The sequence below is a fragment of the Trachypithecus francoisi genome, unplaced genomic scaffold (genome assembly GCF_009764315.1).
Source record: "Trachypithecus francoisi isolate TF-2019V2 unplaced genomic scaffold, Tfra_2.0 Contig01474, whole genome shotgun sequence".
Lineage (NCBI taxonomy): Eukaryota > Metazoa > Chordata > Mammalia > Primates > Cercopithecidae > Trachypithecus > Trachypithecus francoisi.
This window is the reverse complement of record NW_022681435.1, coordinates 3,455,019-3,473,568: the sequence shown is the minus strand read 5'-3', so window position 1 is coordinate 3,473,568 and position 18,550 is coordinate 3,455,019. Positions and strand designations below refer to the sequence as shown.

Genomic DNA, 18,550 nt, shown 5'->3' with positions numbered 1-18,550 from the left:
CATCCCTAGTTCGGCAGCCTGGCCTTATTTGCATTAAACACCAGTTGCAGTTCCTTCTGGTTATTCTTTGCAAATAACTCTTAAACCTGGGTAAGCTGCAAAATTAAATTAAATTGAACTTTAAAACAGCATGCTTTACCTTTGGGTAATTAGAAGAGAGAAAAGAAAACATGGTCATTTAGGTCTTATTTATATAACTTGTTATGAAAGGTAACCACAGTTTTTCCTTTTGTGCACATAGTGGTTGGCAAAGGTGGATTCAGAATTTAAAGACATCAAGTAACAAATTTGCAGTACGTGACAGTGAAGTCCTCTGTTTGTTGGAATTAACGAATTTGAAAAGCCCTCTGCAATGTTAAAGCTACACATTAAAGCCATATATTAGTTAGCTGGGGCTGCTGTAACAAGCAGCTTAAAGAACAGAAGTTTATTGTGTCACCAATCTGGAAGACAGAAGTTCAAGATCAAGGTTTTGAAGGGCCATCTTCCCTGTGAGGGTGCCGGGGAAGGATCTGTTTCAGGATTCTCTCCTAGTTTCTGGAAGTTCATGTCTCCAAGGGATTTTATTCCAGTTACCTCTTGTATGTCCTTGGGCAAAGAACTTAACCTCTCAGTTAGGTTTCTTTATCTGTAGAATGGGGATAATAATTCGATCCTCAACAAACAAACTAAGCTAATGAGAATACATAGTGCAGAGCCTGATGCGTAGAACACATAGTTCACTCTCTGTAAACGCATGCCACCATCATCCTAGTAAAACTTCCTGGGAAGTTTCAGAAGCCTTACATCAGAAGTCTTACCATGGGACCTTAAACTGATCAGATTTGTAGGAGAAGCTTGGACACACTCCTTTTATTTGACCTGTTCAAACTCTGAAAGCCAGAACAGATAGAATTGCTGACTGTTGGTAGGAAGCTCTGTAGATATTTCAAGCCAAATGCAAATATTTCCAAGGGACCTATAAAATATTAACCATATGTTTGCAGTAGAATCTTGGTCAAAAACTTAGGATGTGAACTCTGCTGCCTTGGAAGAGTTTGTAATCTAAGTTGAGAACTCTAACCTGACTTGAAATACAGCACAAGAGACAGTGATTAAATATCTCAGACCCAGAATTTGTAAAGGTGTTAACCTTCAGATGGAATGAGAGGTAAGACTCTGTCGACCAGACCAGTCTTAGATGTTCAGGAAACCATGGTGGTATCTAGAAAAGATACCAAGTGCCCTAATCATACTTAATATGCCGATCACCTTAGTGTCTGTTTAAGCTTTGGAACGTGTTTACATATAAATATTTGGAAGTTTGAGACATTTACATATGAAAAGGTGCCATATGGGAATTTTAAGAGCATCTGTTAGCATTTTCAGCTAAGCCACAGCTTTGGATGCAGATCACTAGGGACAGCCACTGATTTTTCTTTTCTTTTTTTTTTTTTTTGAGACGGAGTTTCGCTCTTGTCACCCAGACTGGAGTGCAGTGGTGTGATCTCAGCTCACTGCAACCTCCACCTTCTGGGTTCAAGCGATTCTCCTGCGTCAGCCTCCCAGGTAGCTAGGATTATAGGTGCCTGCCATGACGCCTGGCTAATTTTTGTATTTTTAGTAGAGATGGGGTTTCACCATGTTTGGCCAGGCTGGTCTTGAACTCCTGACCTGAGGTGATCCACCCATCTCGGCCTCCCAAAGTGCTGGGATTACAGGTGTGAGCCACTGTGCCAGGCCTGGGCCGGTAACTTTTCAAGCTGTCTTTGTCACTGGCCCCTCTCCAGGGCACTCAAGGTCCATTGTCCTTAGTGCTAAGCAATGGTTGGGGATCTTTGCTGAGGATCAGAAAGGGCTCTTGGAGGAAAAGGTGGACCCAGACTGCATGTCGTGCAGCTCACCATCCTTAAGAGGGAGATGAAATCTTCTGTTTGCTAACACACCGGAAAGATATACTACAAGGGACAAAATGTGGCAAGTTTCATCTCTTCTGCCTTGACGTGCAAACCAGCCCTTCTGAGCTCACTTCCATGCACCATGCACAGTGGGTTCCATGAACCCACTTCCATACCACCATTTTTGTTTTAGTAATCATTTACAAAGAGACAGAATGATATTAAGAAAGTATCGGTGGCTGGGCATGGTAGTGCCTCACACCTGTAATCCCAGCACTTTGGGAGATCAAGGCAGGTGCAACACTTGAGGTCAGGAGTTTGAGACCAGGCTGGCCAATACAGTTAAACCCTGTCTCTACTAAAAATACAAAAATTAACTGGGCGTGGTGATGTGCACCTGTAATCCCAGCTACTCAGGAGGCTGAGGCAGGAGAGAATTGCCTGAACCAGGGAGGTGGAGGTTATAGTGAGCAGAGATCGCACCACTGCACTCTAGCCTGGGTGACAGAGTGAGACTCTGTCTCAAAAAAAAAAAAAAAGAGTAAGCATCAGTGGGCATAATCCTAATCGCCTGATCCAACTCTTTACCCCATTTGAACAACACTGGGACAAATCATAAGAGATTTGGGGACAAACAGACCTGGTAGAAACCTCAATATGTGACCCTGGAGAAGTAAGTCACCTAACCTCTCTAAGCCCACAAAATTAGGATAAGCCCTTCCTTTTGTGTGTGCTGTAAAAATTGCACAAAATGTACCCAGTATATGAGCAATTGCTCAGCAGTGTTTGGATATAGGGGTTGATAGCTATTATTAATTGCTGATTATTTTGGAAGGAAAAACACACAGAGAATTATGTATCTTTCAGTGCAAATGTTAGCTCTAAAAACAAACGTATTATTTACAAAGCTGCAGTTATAGAACACAATTCTGATTTCTGCCTCACTCCCACTGTTAATACTGTAAAACATTTCCTATGTTTGATCTCATAGTGTTATTACAAATAGCTGTTATTTTTAATAGCTACACTAAAACATAAAAATTTGTAGGTCAGGTGTCATGGCTCATGCATATAATCCCAACACCTTAGGAGGCTGAGGTGGGAGGATGGCTTGAGGCCAGGAATTTGGGATCAGCCTGGGCAATGTAGTGAAACCTCGTCTTTACAAAAATTTTCCCAAAATATTAGCCAGTTGTGGTGTCATGTGCCTGTGGTCCCAGCTACTTGGGGAGACTGAGGTGGGAGGATCGCTGAAGCCCAGGAGGTTGAGGCTGCAGTGAGCCATGATCACACCACTGAACTCCAGCCTGAGTGACAGTGCAAGGCCCTACGTCAGAAAAAAAAAAAATTGTAAAACCGTGAGATCTTGTTGGACACTCATGTGGTTTCCATTTCTGCTTTTTATAACCAATGATGCCAATCAAAAAATTTGTGGCCAGGTGCGGTGGCTCAGCCCTGTAATCCCAGCATTTTGGGAGGCTGAGATGGGCAGATTACCTGAGGTCAGGAGTTTAAGACCAGCTTTGTCAACATGGAGAAACACTGTCTCTACTATAAATACAAAAACTAGTCAAGCATGGTGGTGCATGCCTATAATCCCAGCTACTTGGGAGGCTGAGGCAGGAGAATTGCTTGAGCCCGGGAGGCGGAGGTTGCAGTGAGCTGAGATCTCCCCACTGCACTACAGCCTGGGTGACAGAGCAAGACTCTGTCTCAAAAAAAAAAAAAAAAAAGGTTGAATAAGAGTCCTTTTATTGAAGTATTCCTGTTGGAAAAGGCTCTGTAAATGAGGTGATTGCTTCAAATTTATCTTTAATGTTTTGGGTACATAAAGCGTTGCCATCAGTAATGCATATATTAATTTCAAGGTCAGCAGCAAGGTGGGTGAGGATTCATTCATCTCCACTGCTGACATTGAAAATATTGAATAGTGGCTGGGCATGGTGGCTCACACCTGTAATCCCAGCACTTTGGGAGGCTGAGGCGGGTGGATCACAAGGTCAGGAGATGGAGACCATCCTGGCTAACATGGTGAAACCCTGTCTCTACTAAAAATACAAAAAATTAGCCGGGTGTGGTGGCTGACGCCTGTAGTCCCAGCTACTTGGGAGGCTGAGGCAGGAGAATGGCATGAACCTGGGAGGCAGAGCTTGCAGTAAGCCGAGATCGCGCCACTGCACTCCAGCCTGGGCAGCAGAGCAAGACTCTTTCTCAAAAAAAAAAAAAAAGAAAAGAAAAGGAAAAGAAAATATTGAATAGCATCAACTGAAGAGGCATAAAATGGTGTCTATGTTTTCATCAACTTGCCATTCTTTGATTACTAGTAAGAGTAATCTTTTATTGTATCATTTTATGTGTTTATTATTTCTATTTACTTATCTGCTTCTTCTACTGCCTTTTCATTCAAACAAGCCATTCCTAGTGAGTCTGGATAGGGAATATAAGTTGTCTCTCTGTAGATCAAAAGTTTCAAAGTTTATATTTTGTTCCAGAAAGCTATGATGATTCGTATGTCTTTTGGGAGTGCAATCTTTGTATTAATAGCTTGGTGACTCTTCTAACATTAAAATGAATTCAGCTTGACAGACTTATTTTACCCTGGAGGGTTTGCTTCCAGGTAGCTGTCAATTATAAAGCTCCTATGACTTTGTTTTATTTAAACGTGAATATAACTTTAAAGCCTAATTATAGAGTCAATAGTAATGGAGTAAAAATGAGACCATTGTCCCTAACAAGTAAGGATGACGCTTGAATATAAAAATAACAAGGCTTTTATCCTGGTAACTTTCATTATTTACTATAAAAAGTACATTGTGGATTGAGGCCGAGTCTCCAAAATAAATATCTGGGGAATTACAGCATTCTTATCCTATGGGAACCAGCCCCAGTCTTTTATTTACTTTTTTTTCCCTTCATTTTCTAGACAAAAGAATGGCAGCCCCACCCTGCCTTCATTTTAAGCACATTTTTCTAGCTGCCACCACCCTAATTCAGGCCTGTATTTCTTTTTTCTATTTTTTGTGTGTATATATATATATATATACATACTTTTTTTGGTACAGAGTCTCACTCTGTCACCCAGGCTAGAGTGCAGTGGCATGATCTTGGCTCACTGCAACCTCCGCCTCCCGGGTTCAAGTGATTCTCCTGCCTCAGCCTCCCAAGTAGCTGGGACTACAGGCGCACACCACCATGCCCAGCTAATTTTTGTATTTTAAGTACAGATGGGGTTTCACCATGTTGGCCAGGCTGGTCTCAAACTCCTGACCTCAGGCAATCAGCCCGCCTTGGCCTCTCAAAGTGTTAGGATTGCAGGTGTGAGCCACCGCGTTTGGCCCAGACCCTTGTTTCTTCTTGCTGTGGTTAGATTCACGCACTGAGTGTTGTTGCTGAGTGTGATGGTGGAGGTAATAAGGTGGAAGCACTTGGTGTTCCAGGTGAAGAAACTGTGACAAGGAGATGCTGTTTCCAGGGTGACTTTTGAACAGTCTGCCTCCCAGGATCTCACCTTCCCCGCTACTCACTCTTCCCCCTGTCAGATGAGCGCTGTGCAGATCAGATTTCTTTCTTTTGCAGACACCTTCCATGGGCCCTCTCACTCCCTGGAATAAAGCCTTGTCAAGGCTGCATGGGCCACCTTACTTTTGAAGGTGACTCCAAAACTACCTTTCCCCAGGTCTGCTCTTTCCTCCACATCTCCCAGCTGTACTGGTGCTGGGCCTTTCCATTGCATTTTCCTGCCTCTGAGTTTTTTCTTTTGGTTCCTTAATATCTCTCTCCCACCCACCCCAAGTTCTTGCTCACCTCTGTGACTCCCAGGTTGCCCAGCTCAAAAACCGCCTAGGAAATAATGATTGATCTCACTTCACTCTTCAGTGGCATACATTGGGAAGCATTTTACATTTTAGAATTCATTAGTGTGGGATAGATCTGCCTGTGGACCTCAAAGTTTGATTGATTTTGCTTGTCAAATTCTTTCTTTGCTTAGGGTTTTCTTGTGATTAATGATGTTGTTAGCAGGCGTGGGGAAGGGAGGGAAGCAGGTGATGTTGGGAGTGGGAGCAGGCTCTGATGCTTCCTGGGCAGAGCCTGAATTCCAGTCTGAATCCACGATGTGTTCACTGTACAACAGAGAGCACAGAGCTGGGATGTGTGTGGAGAGGGCCTGAATAGCTAGGAGCTAAATCACCTTGGGCAAGCTTTGAAACCACCCCAGTTTTTTCATTAGTAAGAAGGTAATGACATTGCCTGGCGACTCACCTCAGCATAATTCTATGACAATTGCATGAGACAATGTGTATGAAAAATCCTTTGTCCTGGAAGGAGCTGCCTTATATGGATTAGAAGAAATACAATATTACTAGGAAATGCTGGGAGCCCATGGCAATGTTGGACTAAGAAATCCTTTGAACCTTAGCCAGGGGAATGAACAATCTGCTCATCTCTGAAAGGCCAAAGTGTTGAAATTTCCCCTGTATCTTTTCTAATGACCACCATTGAAATTGTGCAGAATGAAACAAGAGCCAGGCTTTTTTTTTTTTTTTTTTTTTGAGGCGGAGTCTCGCTCTGTCGCCGGACTGGAGTGCAGTGGCCAGATCTCAGCTCACTGCAAGCTCCGCCTCCCGGGTTCCCGCCATTCTCCTGCCTCAGCCTCCCGAGTAGCTGGGACTACAGGCGCCCGCCACCTCGCCCGGCTAGTTTTTTGTATTTTTAGTAGAGACGGGGTTTCACCGTGTTAGCCAGGATGGTCTCAATCTCCTGACCTCGTGATCCGCCCGTCTCGGCCTCCCAAAGTGCTGGGATTACAGGCTTGAGCCACCGCGCCTGGCCTTTTTTTTTTTTTTTAAATAGAGACGGGGTCTTGTTCTGTCACCTAGCCTGAAGTTCGGTGGCATGATCCTAACTCACTGCAGCCTTGAGATCCTGGGCTCAAGCGATCCTTCTGCCTCAGCCTCCCAAGTAGCTGGGACTAGAGGTGCCCAGCTAGTTCTTTAAATTATTATTTGTAGAGATGGGATCTTGCCATATTGCCCAGACTCGTCTTGAACTCCTGACCTCAAATTATCCTCCTGCCTCAGCTTCCCAAAGTGCTGGGATTGCAGGTGTGAGCCACCGCACCCAGGCAGCCAATCTTCCTTTGTGAGAAAGGGCTCTGGAGTGGACTTTCTGAGGAACAGGGGGTGAAGCTGTGGACCCAGAGAAGCCTTTTCTATCATGTGTAAAGATCCTGGCTGAATTGTCCCCACTACATTGACACTGTTGATCCCTTAGTTTTATGTTATTTATCCCAGGCTTCTAGATTTTTTTCGGTCCTACCTTGGGAGGAAAAAAAAATGTAATCCTGTTCCTGCTGGGAACTGTAATTATGCTGTTTCTATAACAGTATAAAGTTTAAATTTAATGTAGATCTTGGACACATTTTATTACTATTGCTTCATGAGATTCTTTATCTAATTACAACTTCATCAAGTTTGTCATTTTACTTTCAAGAATACTGAGCATTGGCCGGGTGTGGTGGCTCATGCCTGTAATCCCAGCACTTTGGGAGGCCGAGGTGGGTAGATCACTTGAGGTCAGGAGTTCAAGACCAGCCTGGCCAACAAGGTAAAACCCATTTCTACTAAAAATACAAAAATCAGCCAGGTGTGGTGGCATGCACTTGTAGTCCCAGCTACTGGAAAGGCTGAAGCAAGAGAATCATTTGAACCTGGGAGGCAGAGGTTGCAGTGAGCTGAGATCACAACACTGGACTCCAGCCTGGGCCACAGTGTGAGACTTTGTCTCAAAGAAGTAAATAAAAGAACACTGGGCAGATTCCAAACAGGGTCTGGACTAACTAGGATAATAGAGAAGATTTCTGCTGCCTTTTAGATGGGGGCTCTATGGAATAACTTGGAAATAATAGTGGCCACATTGAGTGCCTGACCCTAGAATTATTACTTGTGACTAATGGTATGTGTATTGGTTATCGATTGCTGTGTAACAAGCTACTCCAAAACTTAGCAACTTAAACCAACATGCATTTACTATCTCATGGTTTCCATGAATCAAGTGTCTGAGCACAGCTTAACTGGGTTCTCCGTATCAGGATTTCTCACAAGCCTACAATTAAGGTGTCAGCCCGCCCTGATGTCTCATCTGAAGGCAGGATTGAGGAAGGATCTGCTTCCAAGTTCATGTAGTGATTGCAAAATTCACTGCATTCCTTAAGGGACTGAGGACTCCAGTCCCTGCCGGCTGTTGGTCAATGCTCACTTCATGTCTTGCGTGTGAGCCTCTCCATAGGGCAGCTGCTTCTCCAAAGCCGGGAAGGGGAAAGAGTTGACTGGCAAGAAGGGAGTCATGGTTTTTTATAACATAATCATGGAAGTGACATCCTATTACCTGCACCATATTCTATTGGTTAGAAGCAAGGTTCAAGGCTGGGGGCAGTGGATCATGCCTGTAATCCCAGCACTTTGGGAGGCCAAGGTGGGTGGATCACAAGGTCAGGAGTTCAAGACCAGCCTGACCCACGTGGTGAAACCCTGTCTCTACTAAAAATACAAAAAATTAGCCCAGCATGGTGGTACACTTCTGTAATCCCAGCTACTTGGGAGGCTGAGGCAGGAGAATTACTTGAACCCGGGAGACGGAGGTTACAGTGAACCGAGATCACGCCACTGCACTCCAGCCTGGGCAACAGACTGAGACTCCATCTCAAAAACAAAAAAGAAGCAAGGTTCAGGAACTCAGGCTTATGTAAAAAAAAAAAAAGAAGAAGAAGAAGAAGAAGAGGAGGAGGAGGAAGAAGAAGAAGAAGAAAGGAAAAGGCGCTGGATACGGTAGCTCATACCTGTAATAACAGGAAGAAGAAGAAGAAGAAGAGGAAGAGGAAGAAGAAGAGGAAGAAGAAGAAGAAAGGAAAAGGCGCTGGATACGGTAGCTCATACCTGTAATAACAGTACTTCGTGAGGCCAAGGAGGGAGGATTGCTTGACCTCAGGAGTTCAAGACCATCCTGAGCAAACTAGCAAGACCTCATCTCTACTACAAACCAAAAAAATTAGCTGGGTGTGATGGTGCACACCTATAGTCTCAGCTACTTAGGAGGCTGAGGCGGGAGGATCACTTGAGCCCAGGAGATTGAGGCTGCAGTGAGCTTGATCACACCAGTGTACTCCAGCCTGGGTGACAGAGCAAGAACTTGTATTAACGACAACACCAACACCAAAAAAAAAAAAAAAAAGGTAGAAAAAAGAAGCAAAGCACCTCATGTGTATGCCACACTCACAGGGAATTAAAGATGTGAACACCAGGAGGTGGATCACCAGGGCCATTTTAGAGTAGTAATTTATATTTAGTATGGAACATATAGTAAGAAACACATATAGCATAGAACATATAGGAATATAATTCATACTTACAAATTATGATATGTTAAATATTTTACAGCATTGTCTTTAATAATGATAATAAACAAAATGAGGAAAAACACATTTCAGAAATAGTCTTTCTTCTTGTGAACTTTAAAAGCCATTAAAAAAAAAAATGATGAAGGACCAGGCATGGTGGCTAACACCTGTAATCCCAGCACTTTAGGAGGCTGAGACAGGATAATTGCTCGAACACAGGAGGTGAAGCTGAGATCGCACCATTGAACTCCAGCCTGGGCAACAAGAGCAAAACTCCATCTCAAAAAAAAAAAAAAAAAAGCCTTCCATAGCCAGTAGTATGTCAGTAACGAGTAAGGGTGTATTCTAATAAAACTTTATTTAAAAAAATAGGTAGTGGGCCGAATTTGGCCCATGGGCTATAATTTGCCAATTCTTATCTAGACTATAGTCTGGTCTAGTCAAGCCTCCTAAGGACAGAAGCAAACGAACCTCCTATATGACAGACTCTGGTAGGTGCTAGTGATGAACAAGAAAGATCGGTCCTCACCTTTGATATCTTTAGTACCCTACCAGAGGGCTGGTTTAGTTTTCTGTGCATGGTAAAATCTTGGGCAATGGTTTTTGGATGGCCTCAAATGACTCAGACTCCTAAAAAGTTCCATCTTGTATGACTTCTGAACTTAGCTTTTGCTGTTCTCTCCCATCATTGCCCTCGATCTTTCATCCTTAGTCCAGTGACTTTGTGAATCTGTTACCATGTGGTAGGTGTGACCTGTATAAAGACGGTAAAGAACTTCGGTATAAGACAACTCTCTGAGCCCTTGAGGACTTTATTAAAAGTTGATTTGCTCTTTCCCCAGATCTTTCAGTGTCAACTGTGTAGTAGGCACTGAGTATTCACAGACCAGTCTGTTCTTGTAGAGCTTATGGTCTGGTGGGAGAGGCAGATAAATAAAAGCAAATACATATTTACAAATCATGGCAAGTACTAGAAAGGAAACAGAAATGTAAGTGCTCAAGGGGGCCAGTAGTAGCAGGAAGAGGAGGGCAGAATCCTGTTCAACACCACGAGTGGAAGAGGACACTGAAGTGGAGACCTAACGAATGAGAAATCGGCCAGGCGTGGTGGCCCATGCCTGTAATCTCAGCACTTTGGGAGGCCAAGGTGAGCGGATCACCTGAGGTCAGAAGTTTGAGACCAGCCTGACCAACAAGGAGAAACCCTGTCTCTACTAAAAATACAAAAGTAACCAGGCATGTTATCCCAGCCTGTTATCCCAGCTACTTGCGAGGCTGAGGCAGGAGAATCGCTCGAACCCGGGAGGCGGAGGTTGTGCTGAGCCGAGACTATACCATTGCACTCCAGCCTGGGCAAAAAGAGAGAAACTCTGTCTCAAATAAAATAAAATAAAAAATAAAATAAGAATGAGAAATAGCAGTCATCAAAGAACGGGGAGAAGAGCATTCCAGGTACTAGGAAGAGCATATGCAGAGGCTCTGGGGCAGGAAACGCTTTGCTTGCTTGAGGAGCTGAAAGCAGGGCCGTGGGGCTCAGCAATAGTGAACAAGAAGGAGGGTGTAGAAGTGTGGGGAGCCCTTAGAGTCGTGAAAAGAGTTTGGACTTAATTTAAAGTGATGGGAATCCATAGTGGATTAGTGTTAATCCACTTGGGCTGCCATAAGAAAATACCATGTACTGGTTGACTTAAACAACAGTCGTTTATTTTCTCACAGTTCTGCAGACTGGAAGTCCAAGATGGAGGTGCCAGCAGGGTTGGTTTCTGGTGAGGCCTCTCTTTGGCTTGTAGTTGGCTGCCATCCTGCTGTGTTCTCACATGGCCCTTCCTCTGTGTGCATGGAGAAGGAGAGATCATGTGTTTATTTCTCCTCTTCTAAAGACACCAGTCCATGGCTGGGTGCAGCACTTTGGGAGGCTGAGGCAGGCAGATCACTTGAGGTCAGGAGTTCAAGACCAGCCTGGCCAACATGGTGAAACCCCGTCTCTACTAAAACTACAAAAATCGCCATGGTGGTGGGCACCTGTAATCCCAGCTACTCGAGAGACTGAGGCAGGAGAATCACTTGAACCCGGGAGGTGGAGGTTGCAGTGAGCCGAGATCGCGCCACTGCACTCCAGCCTGGGCAACAGAGCGAAACTCAGTCTAAAAGAACAATAAAATAAAATAAAGACACAAGTCCTGTTGGATTAGGGCCCCACCTGATTACCTCGTTTAATCTTAACTACCTCCTTAAAGGACCTGTCTCCACGTAGTCACATTGAGGGGTGTTATGGCTTCAACATATGACTTTGGGGGCTACAATTCAATCCACAACACCCAGGAAGGGTGTAAGCAGGAGAATGGCATGCCTTTGGTGGTCATGTGGAAGTTAATTGTGGAAAATCTAGTTAGAGGGATCTGGTAGCATTTCCAGGGAGAGGTGATGGTGGCCATGGAGATGGAGAGGAGGGGATGAATTGCAGGAGTATTTGAGGCAAAAACGACTGGCTTTGCTGTTTTATAGCTTTATTTTATTTTATTTGTTTATTGGAGGTGGAGTTTGGCTCTTGTTGCCCAGGCTGGAGTGCAGTGGCGTAATCTTGGCTCACTGCAACCTCCACCCTCCCGGGTTCAAGCAATTCTCCTGCCTCAGCCTCCCGAGTAGCTGAGCTTACAGGCATGTGCCAGCACGCCTGGCTAATTTTTTTGTATTATTAGTAGAGATGGGGTTTCACCATGTTGGCAGGCTGGTCTCGAACTCTTGACCTCAGGTGATCCACCCGCCTCAGCCTTCCAAAGTGCTGGGATTACAGGCGTGAGCCACTGCACCCCGCCTGTTTCCTAGCTTTAATAGTTGACTTATCTGTATTCCTCAAAACTCGCAGTCAGTCAGTGGCTCTGTTCCCTGTGCCTCGTGTAGTACTCTGCATCTTGCAGGTGTTTCCTGGGTGCTGAGTAGATGCACACCTGTCTGCAGTGTCCTGGAGTGGCGGTGAGAGACATTATCAAGTTTCCAAATCCATACCGTACACAGCACCTGACCTTAGGGATCATTATTTAGACCTGGGGAAAAAATTCTTTATGTCATTTAGGGCTTGGAACAAGTGATTTCTCCCTGTTTTTCTCTTTGGTACACTAAAATGACACAGCCAAATTCCTCCCGTGTGTGCCTGTGTTTCACACACATGCACACTGCAGACAAGTCAAGTTGAGGACATTTCTTCACTCTCAGTGTAGAGCTCCCTGCCCCTGCTTTCTCACTGAGCCTGTGTAGATTGTGTGGGTGGCGAGTTGGTTGTGCAAGGCCTTGCTTGCTTTGAGTTACAGATATGTGGGTTGTCAAATCCATTCCTTTGTGCTTGCTTCCTCTCTCAACCTCACAGGGCTGGAGGCAGTGTTAATATCCAGATGCCTGACAGTTTGGAAGCAATGATGAAAAGGATAACTTACAAAATGTTTGCATAAAATGCACTTAATGCCACAGAGCCCTACACTTGAAAATGGCTAAAAGGAAGCTGAGGTGGGAGGATCGCTTGGGGCCAAGAGTTTAAGACCAGCCTGAGGAACATAGGGAGAGTGTATCTTTTTAAAAAAAAAAAAAAAAAAAAAAAGTCAGGCCTGGTGGCTCGTGCTTCTAGTCCTAGTTACTCGGGAGGCTGGAGAGCAGGGTAGGAGGATTGCGGGAGCCCACAGATTTGAGAGTGTAGTGAACTAGGATCATGCCACTGCAGCCTGGGTGGCAGAGTGAAACCGTGTCTGAGAAAACAAACAACGGTTTGTGTCATCTGAGATGCAAAAAAAAAAAAAAGAGAGAGAGGGAGAAAAATCGACCAACCAACAAAAAGTTTAAACTCTCCAATGGTACACCTTTAAGAAATTTGAAAAGAAAAAAAACATAGGGTGAAACAAGGCCTGGCATGGTGGCTCATGCTCGTAATCCCAGCACTTTGGGAGGCTTAGGCAGGTAGATTACTTGAGCCCAGAAGTTTGAGACCAGCCTAGGCAACATGGCAAAACCTGTCTCTTCTAAAAATACAAAAATCAACTGGATGTTGCAGCTTGTACCTGTAGTCTCAACTACTCAAGAGGCTGGGGGAGGAGAATTGCTTGAGCCCAGGAGGCTGCAATGAGAAAAACAAAACAAAATGGCAAAAATGGTAAATTTTGTTACATATATTTTTGCAACAATAAAAAATGTTTCCATATGGTACCTTCAGAGTCACATTGTTTTATACATATATATATATATATATATATATTATATAACAAGGCTGTAGTAACCAAAACATGATATTGGCAAAAAAACAGACACATAAACCAATGGAACAGACTAGAGAACCCAGAAATAAATCTCCACACGCAAAAGAACGAAACTGGGCCCCTGTCACTCACCATACACAAAAGTCAACTCAAGATGGATTAAAGACTTAAATGGGACCAGGTGCGGTGGCTCACGCCTATAATCCTAGCCCTTTGGGAGCCCAAGCCTGGAGGATCACTTGACCCAGGAATTCAAGATCAGTCTGGACAATGCAGTGAGACCCCATCTCTACCAAAAAAAAAAAAAAAAAAAAAATTGGCATGATGGCATGTGCTGGTAGTCCCAGCTACTTGGGATGCAGAGGTAGGAAGATTCCTTGAGCCCAAGAGTTCAATGTTGCAATGAGCTATCATCATCCTACTACACTGTAGCCTGGGTGACAGAGTGAAAACCTATCTCTCGCTTAAAAAAAAAAAAAAAAAAAAAAAAAAACTAATAAAACTTTATACTAGAAGAAAACATAGGGAAAATGTTTAGGACATTGGTCTAGGCAAAGATTTTATGGCTAAGACCTCAAAAGCACAGGCAACAACAACAACAAAAATAGACAAATAGGACTATATTAAACTAAAAAGCTTCTACTCAGCAAGAGAAGCAATCAACAGAGTGAAATGTTTCCTGTTGAATAGGAGAAAATATTTGCAAACTATTCATCCAACTAAGGACTAGTATCCAGAATATACAAGGAACTCAAACAACTCAAAAACAAATAATCCCTGCAGCCATAAAAAAGAATGAGATTGTGGTCTTTCCATGGACATGGATGAAGCTGGAAGCCATCTTTCTCAGAAAACTAACACAGGAACAGAAAACCAAACACTGCACGTTCTCACTCATAAGCAGGAGTTGAACAATGAGAACACAGGGACACAGGGAGGGGAACATCACACACTGGGGCTTGTTGGGGGCAGGGGGGTGGGGCAAGGAGTGGGAGCATATTAGGACAAATACCTAATGCATGCAGGGCTTAAAACCTAGCTGATGGGTTGATGGGTGCAGCAAATCACCATGGCACATGTATACCTGTGTAACAAACCTGCGTGTTCTGCACATGTATCCTAGAACTTAAAGTAAAATAAAATAAAATAAAATAAAAAAGACTTAGTAGGGAAATTTAGATTTAACATGGTGATGCCGATTTAGTGGAAAAGATGACTTTTTAAAAATTTAGCTCCATGTAATAAAAAATAATTTTAAAATAGTATAAACCATGAAAGTATATGTACGGCCAGGAAAGTATAAATATAACCAGGAAAGTGGAAGTATAACCAATGAAATTATAAGTACTTCCAGGAAGGCTTGTGCTTGCTACTGAAAAGCTAAGGCCAGAGGTAAAGACTATGGATTTGGGGAATGAATATTCTTTGAAGGCATAAGAGAATGGCCTGAGGTGCTGAGGACCAGTAGTGCTAGGAACTTGGCGTCTGTGACTATAGGGTTCTTTAGAACTGTGCCACCATATAGCGTCATGCAATAGAATCTAAGTTATTCTTTGTAATGAATGCCAACAATATTTTAAAATAATAATAATACCATTAAAAAGTGAGCAAAGGACATGAATAGACATTTTTCAAAAGGAAACATACAAATCACCAAGAAGTATATGAAAAATTAATGGTTAATGTTTATTGAGTACTTATTGTAGGCTATCTACTGAGTTGAGCATTTTGCATGCATCATCTCACTTAAAATCATGTATGTCCCAGCCCGGCCAACACGGTGAAACCCCGCCTCTACTAAAAATACAAAAATTAGCCAGGCGTGGTGGTACACGCCTGTAATCCCAGCTACTCAGGAGGCTGAGGCAGGAGAATTGCTTGAACCTGGGAGGCAGAGGTTGCAGTGAGCCAAGATTGCACCACTGCACTCTAGCCTGGGTGACAGAGTAATACTCTATCTCAAAAGATAATAATAATAAAATAATGTATGTCAATTGTTGAGATTTTGGAAAATGAACAAGTGTGTATGTGAATAACTGGGTGTATGCTATACATATGGCTTAATAACTTACCTATTAAGGTCATTCATGCAATGTCATCAAATACTCTTCTGATCATCTAAATTGTTGCACATTATCCTAGAATATCAGATGCCGCAATTTATTCATATAGTCGACAATTGTAACCCAGCTTGCTTTCGGCTTTTACTGTTTTACCTAATACTTGGCAAAAATCCTCATATAAATATTTGAAAATTTCTTAAGTTTGCATTTGTGAATGTAAAAATTATTTTAGAGGTCTAAGATTTGGTGCAAAATGTGCAATCAGCTACATAGTTCTACTTAAGGCAATTTTCGTTCAAAATATATCATAAACCATAATACAAAAATAGAGCATAGACCTCTCCTTGTGAAGCAGTTGTTTTTGAGGGCAAAAACAACTTTTTTTTTTTTTTTTTTTGAGATGGAGTCCTGCTCTGTTGCCCAGGCTGGAGTGCAGCAGTGCTAGCTCGGCTCACTGCAAGCTCCGCCTCCTGGGTTCACGCCATTCTCCTGCCTCAGCCTCCCGAGCTGCTGGGACTACAGGCGACCGCTGCCACACCCGGCTAATTTTTTGTATTTTTCATAGAGATGGGGTTTCACTGTGTTAGCCAGGATGGTCTCGATCTCCTGACCTCGTGATCCACCCGCCTTGGCCTCCCAAAGTGCTGGGATTACAGGCGTGAGCCACGGCGCGCGGCTGCCTTAAATTTTTAATAATTATTGTGCAAGTTATTTGGCATTCCAGTGTTTTGATTTTTCTCCTCTGCTGGGTAGGAATAACAACAAGACTGTTATTCACCATGGTGGTGTGGGAAGTTTCAATGAGCCCATGTCTATAAAGTGCTTAGTGCAAGGCTTGGCATGCAGTTAACACAAAATAAATGTGAGCTGCTGTCATTAACAATACTGACTACATGGCACTGTGATGCTTATGTAAATGTCAGGCTGTGTGTTTGTAACCTGAGGTATTTGTGTAAATATTTTCCTAAAATAAATATAACTCAGGTTGTTCTTCGCACTTGTTTGGAGTCATCTTATGCGGTAGATGCTCAAGCACAAATTGCAGATACAAAGTGGGCAGTGGTAGTTGGGAAGATAGAAAAGCTAGGGAGTGTTCCTGGGAAGTCGGTAAACTTGGAAGATCTAAGGTTATATTAAAAATGTGTCAGAACAAAGGCTCAGAATGTTAGTGTTAGCAGAAACCAGATATCTTAGAGCAATGGTTTGTCAACTTTGCCAGCAATCCACAGGAAGAAACTCAACTCCATTAACACCCACAATGCAAATAAACATGTGAATGTGTACAACTGTGTTATCAAGCAGTACTTATTCTTATTATATGTGCTGTAATCAGATATTTTATAGTCTGTTTCATTTTAGTTTAATGTTGATTGTTACCCACTAAATTTATTTCATTGGGTAGAGACCCCCTAATTTTACATATTGCCTTAAAATATATATATATATATATATATATATACACCCTTGTTTAAAAATAAAAGGTTTGCCGTTAAATATTTTTAAAAAATCTTACCCAAGCATTTAGTCAGTACTGAATGGTTTTGTTCTTACTTGCATGTTAAGTTGAATTTGCGGGTACTATTCCAGAATATTTACATGGCAGTAAGACAATGTTCTGTAAAAGGGGCATTGTAACGGGATACAGGCAGGATTCAACCAAAAACTGGGCAAGAGTCATAATCCACTCTGGTTTCTCTTTCCTTTTAAGCAGGTAGTTCCAATTTGCCAGCAGAATGAGTACAGAAAGAGACTCAGAAACGACATTTGATGAGGATTCTCAGCCTAATGACGAAGTGGTTCCCTACAGTGATGATGAAACAGAAGATGAACTTGATGACCAGGGGTCTACTGTTGAACCAGAACAAAACCGAGTCAACAGAGAAGCGGAGGAGAACCGGGAGCCATTCAGAAAAGGTAACCACATGAAGTCCCAGTGACTAGGTTGCTTATAAATCCTCATGTGGGTCGTGGCCACACGTGCCAAAGATGATCGGTCCATTTTGTGTGGTCTAGGAAGGAATCTTCTCTGATGTCTTCTTAGGATGCGACTGACAGAATGGTGGATGGGCTTGGACAAGTACCCATTGTGCTTAGTATGAAGGGCTGGGAGAGCATATCTGACAAGTTCTGCAGAGAAAATACATTAAGGTCTTTGTTAGTGTGTATATTTTTGTTTTGTTTTGTTTTGTTTTGTTTGTGTGTGTGCGTGTTTGTTTTTTGAGACAGGGTCTCACTGTGTTTCCCCAGCTGGAGTCCAGTGGTATGAACTTGGCTCACTGCAGCCTCGACCTGCTGGACTCAAGCAATCCTCCTACCTCAGACTCCTGAGTAGCTGGACTACAGGCATGCACCACTATGTCCAGCTAATTTTTGTATTTGTGTGTGTGTTTGTGTGTGTAGATGGTATTTCACTATGTTGCCCAGGCTGGTCTCAAACTCCTGAGCTCAAGGGATCCACCCACCTCAATCTCTCAAACTCCTGGAATTACAGGCATGAGAGCTAGGATGCCTAGCCAGTGTATATATTCTTAAAACGGAGTTATGTGTACAAGAATCTGCATGTTACTGCACCCAGAAAATTTTAAAGGATACATATCAATCAATCTTTAGATGTTTACTATTGGTATTGTTAAACTGGCGGTATGAATTATATAAATAACCACCCTTTGTGTGTGTGTGTGTGTGTGTGTGTGTGTGTATGGTCTGCCCAGGGTCAGGTCAGCATCAGAGGCAGGGTCTAGACCAAGGCCAGCAAACTTTTTCTGTAAAGGGCCAGCAAGTAAACATTTTAGGCTTTGTGGACCACGTGGTCTCTGCCAATGTTGTGTGTAAGTAGCCATAGACAGTACATCACTGAGGGCAGTAGAACTTGGCTTGCTTTTACCATAACACCTTTTCCTTTGTGGCTTTTCTATTTCATCTGCTACTGGTTCTCCCACCCTGGCAAACTGATGTGTGCTTCTCTTGTAGCTCTTC

The 18,550-nt window shown here is 43.1% G+C and overlaps 1 protein-coding gene across 5 annotated transcripts in view; it reads left to right on the top strand.

Moving 5' to 3' along the window:
• The window catches only part of ATP8B1 (ATPase phospholipid transporting 8B1), a 149,103-nt gene that overhangs the window by 52,953 nt on the left and 77,600 nt on the right, over positions 1–18,550 (top strand). For 3 of the 5 annotated variants that reach the window (XM_033238594.1, XM_033238599.1, XM_033238569.1), the window contains exon 2: positions 17,283–17,488. In XM_033238594.1, the coding sequence (XP_033094485.1) occupies positions 17,308–17,488 (181 nt within the window). In that variant the 5' untranslated portion in view covers positions 17,283–17,307. The remainder of the gene's footprint in view (positions 1–17,282; positions 17,489–18,550) is intronic. The other 2 variants (XM_033238578.1, XM_033238583.1) reach the window with 1 other exon arrangement.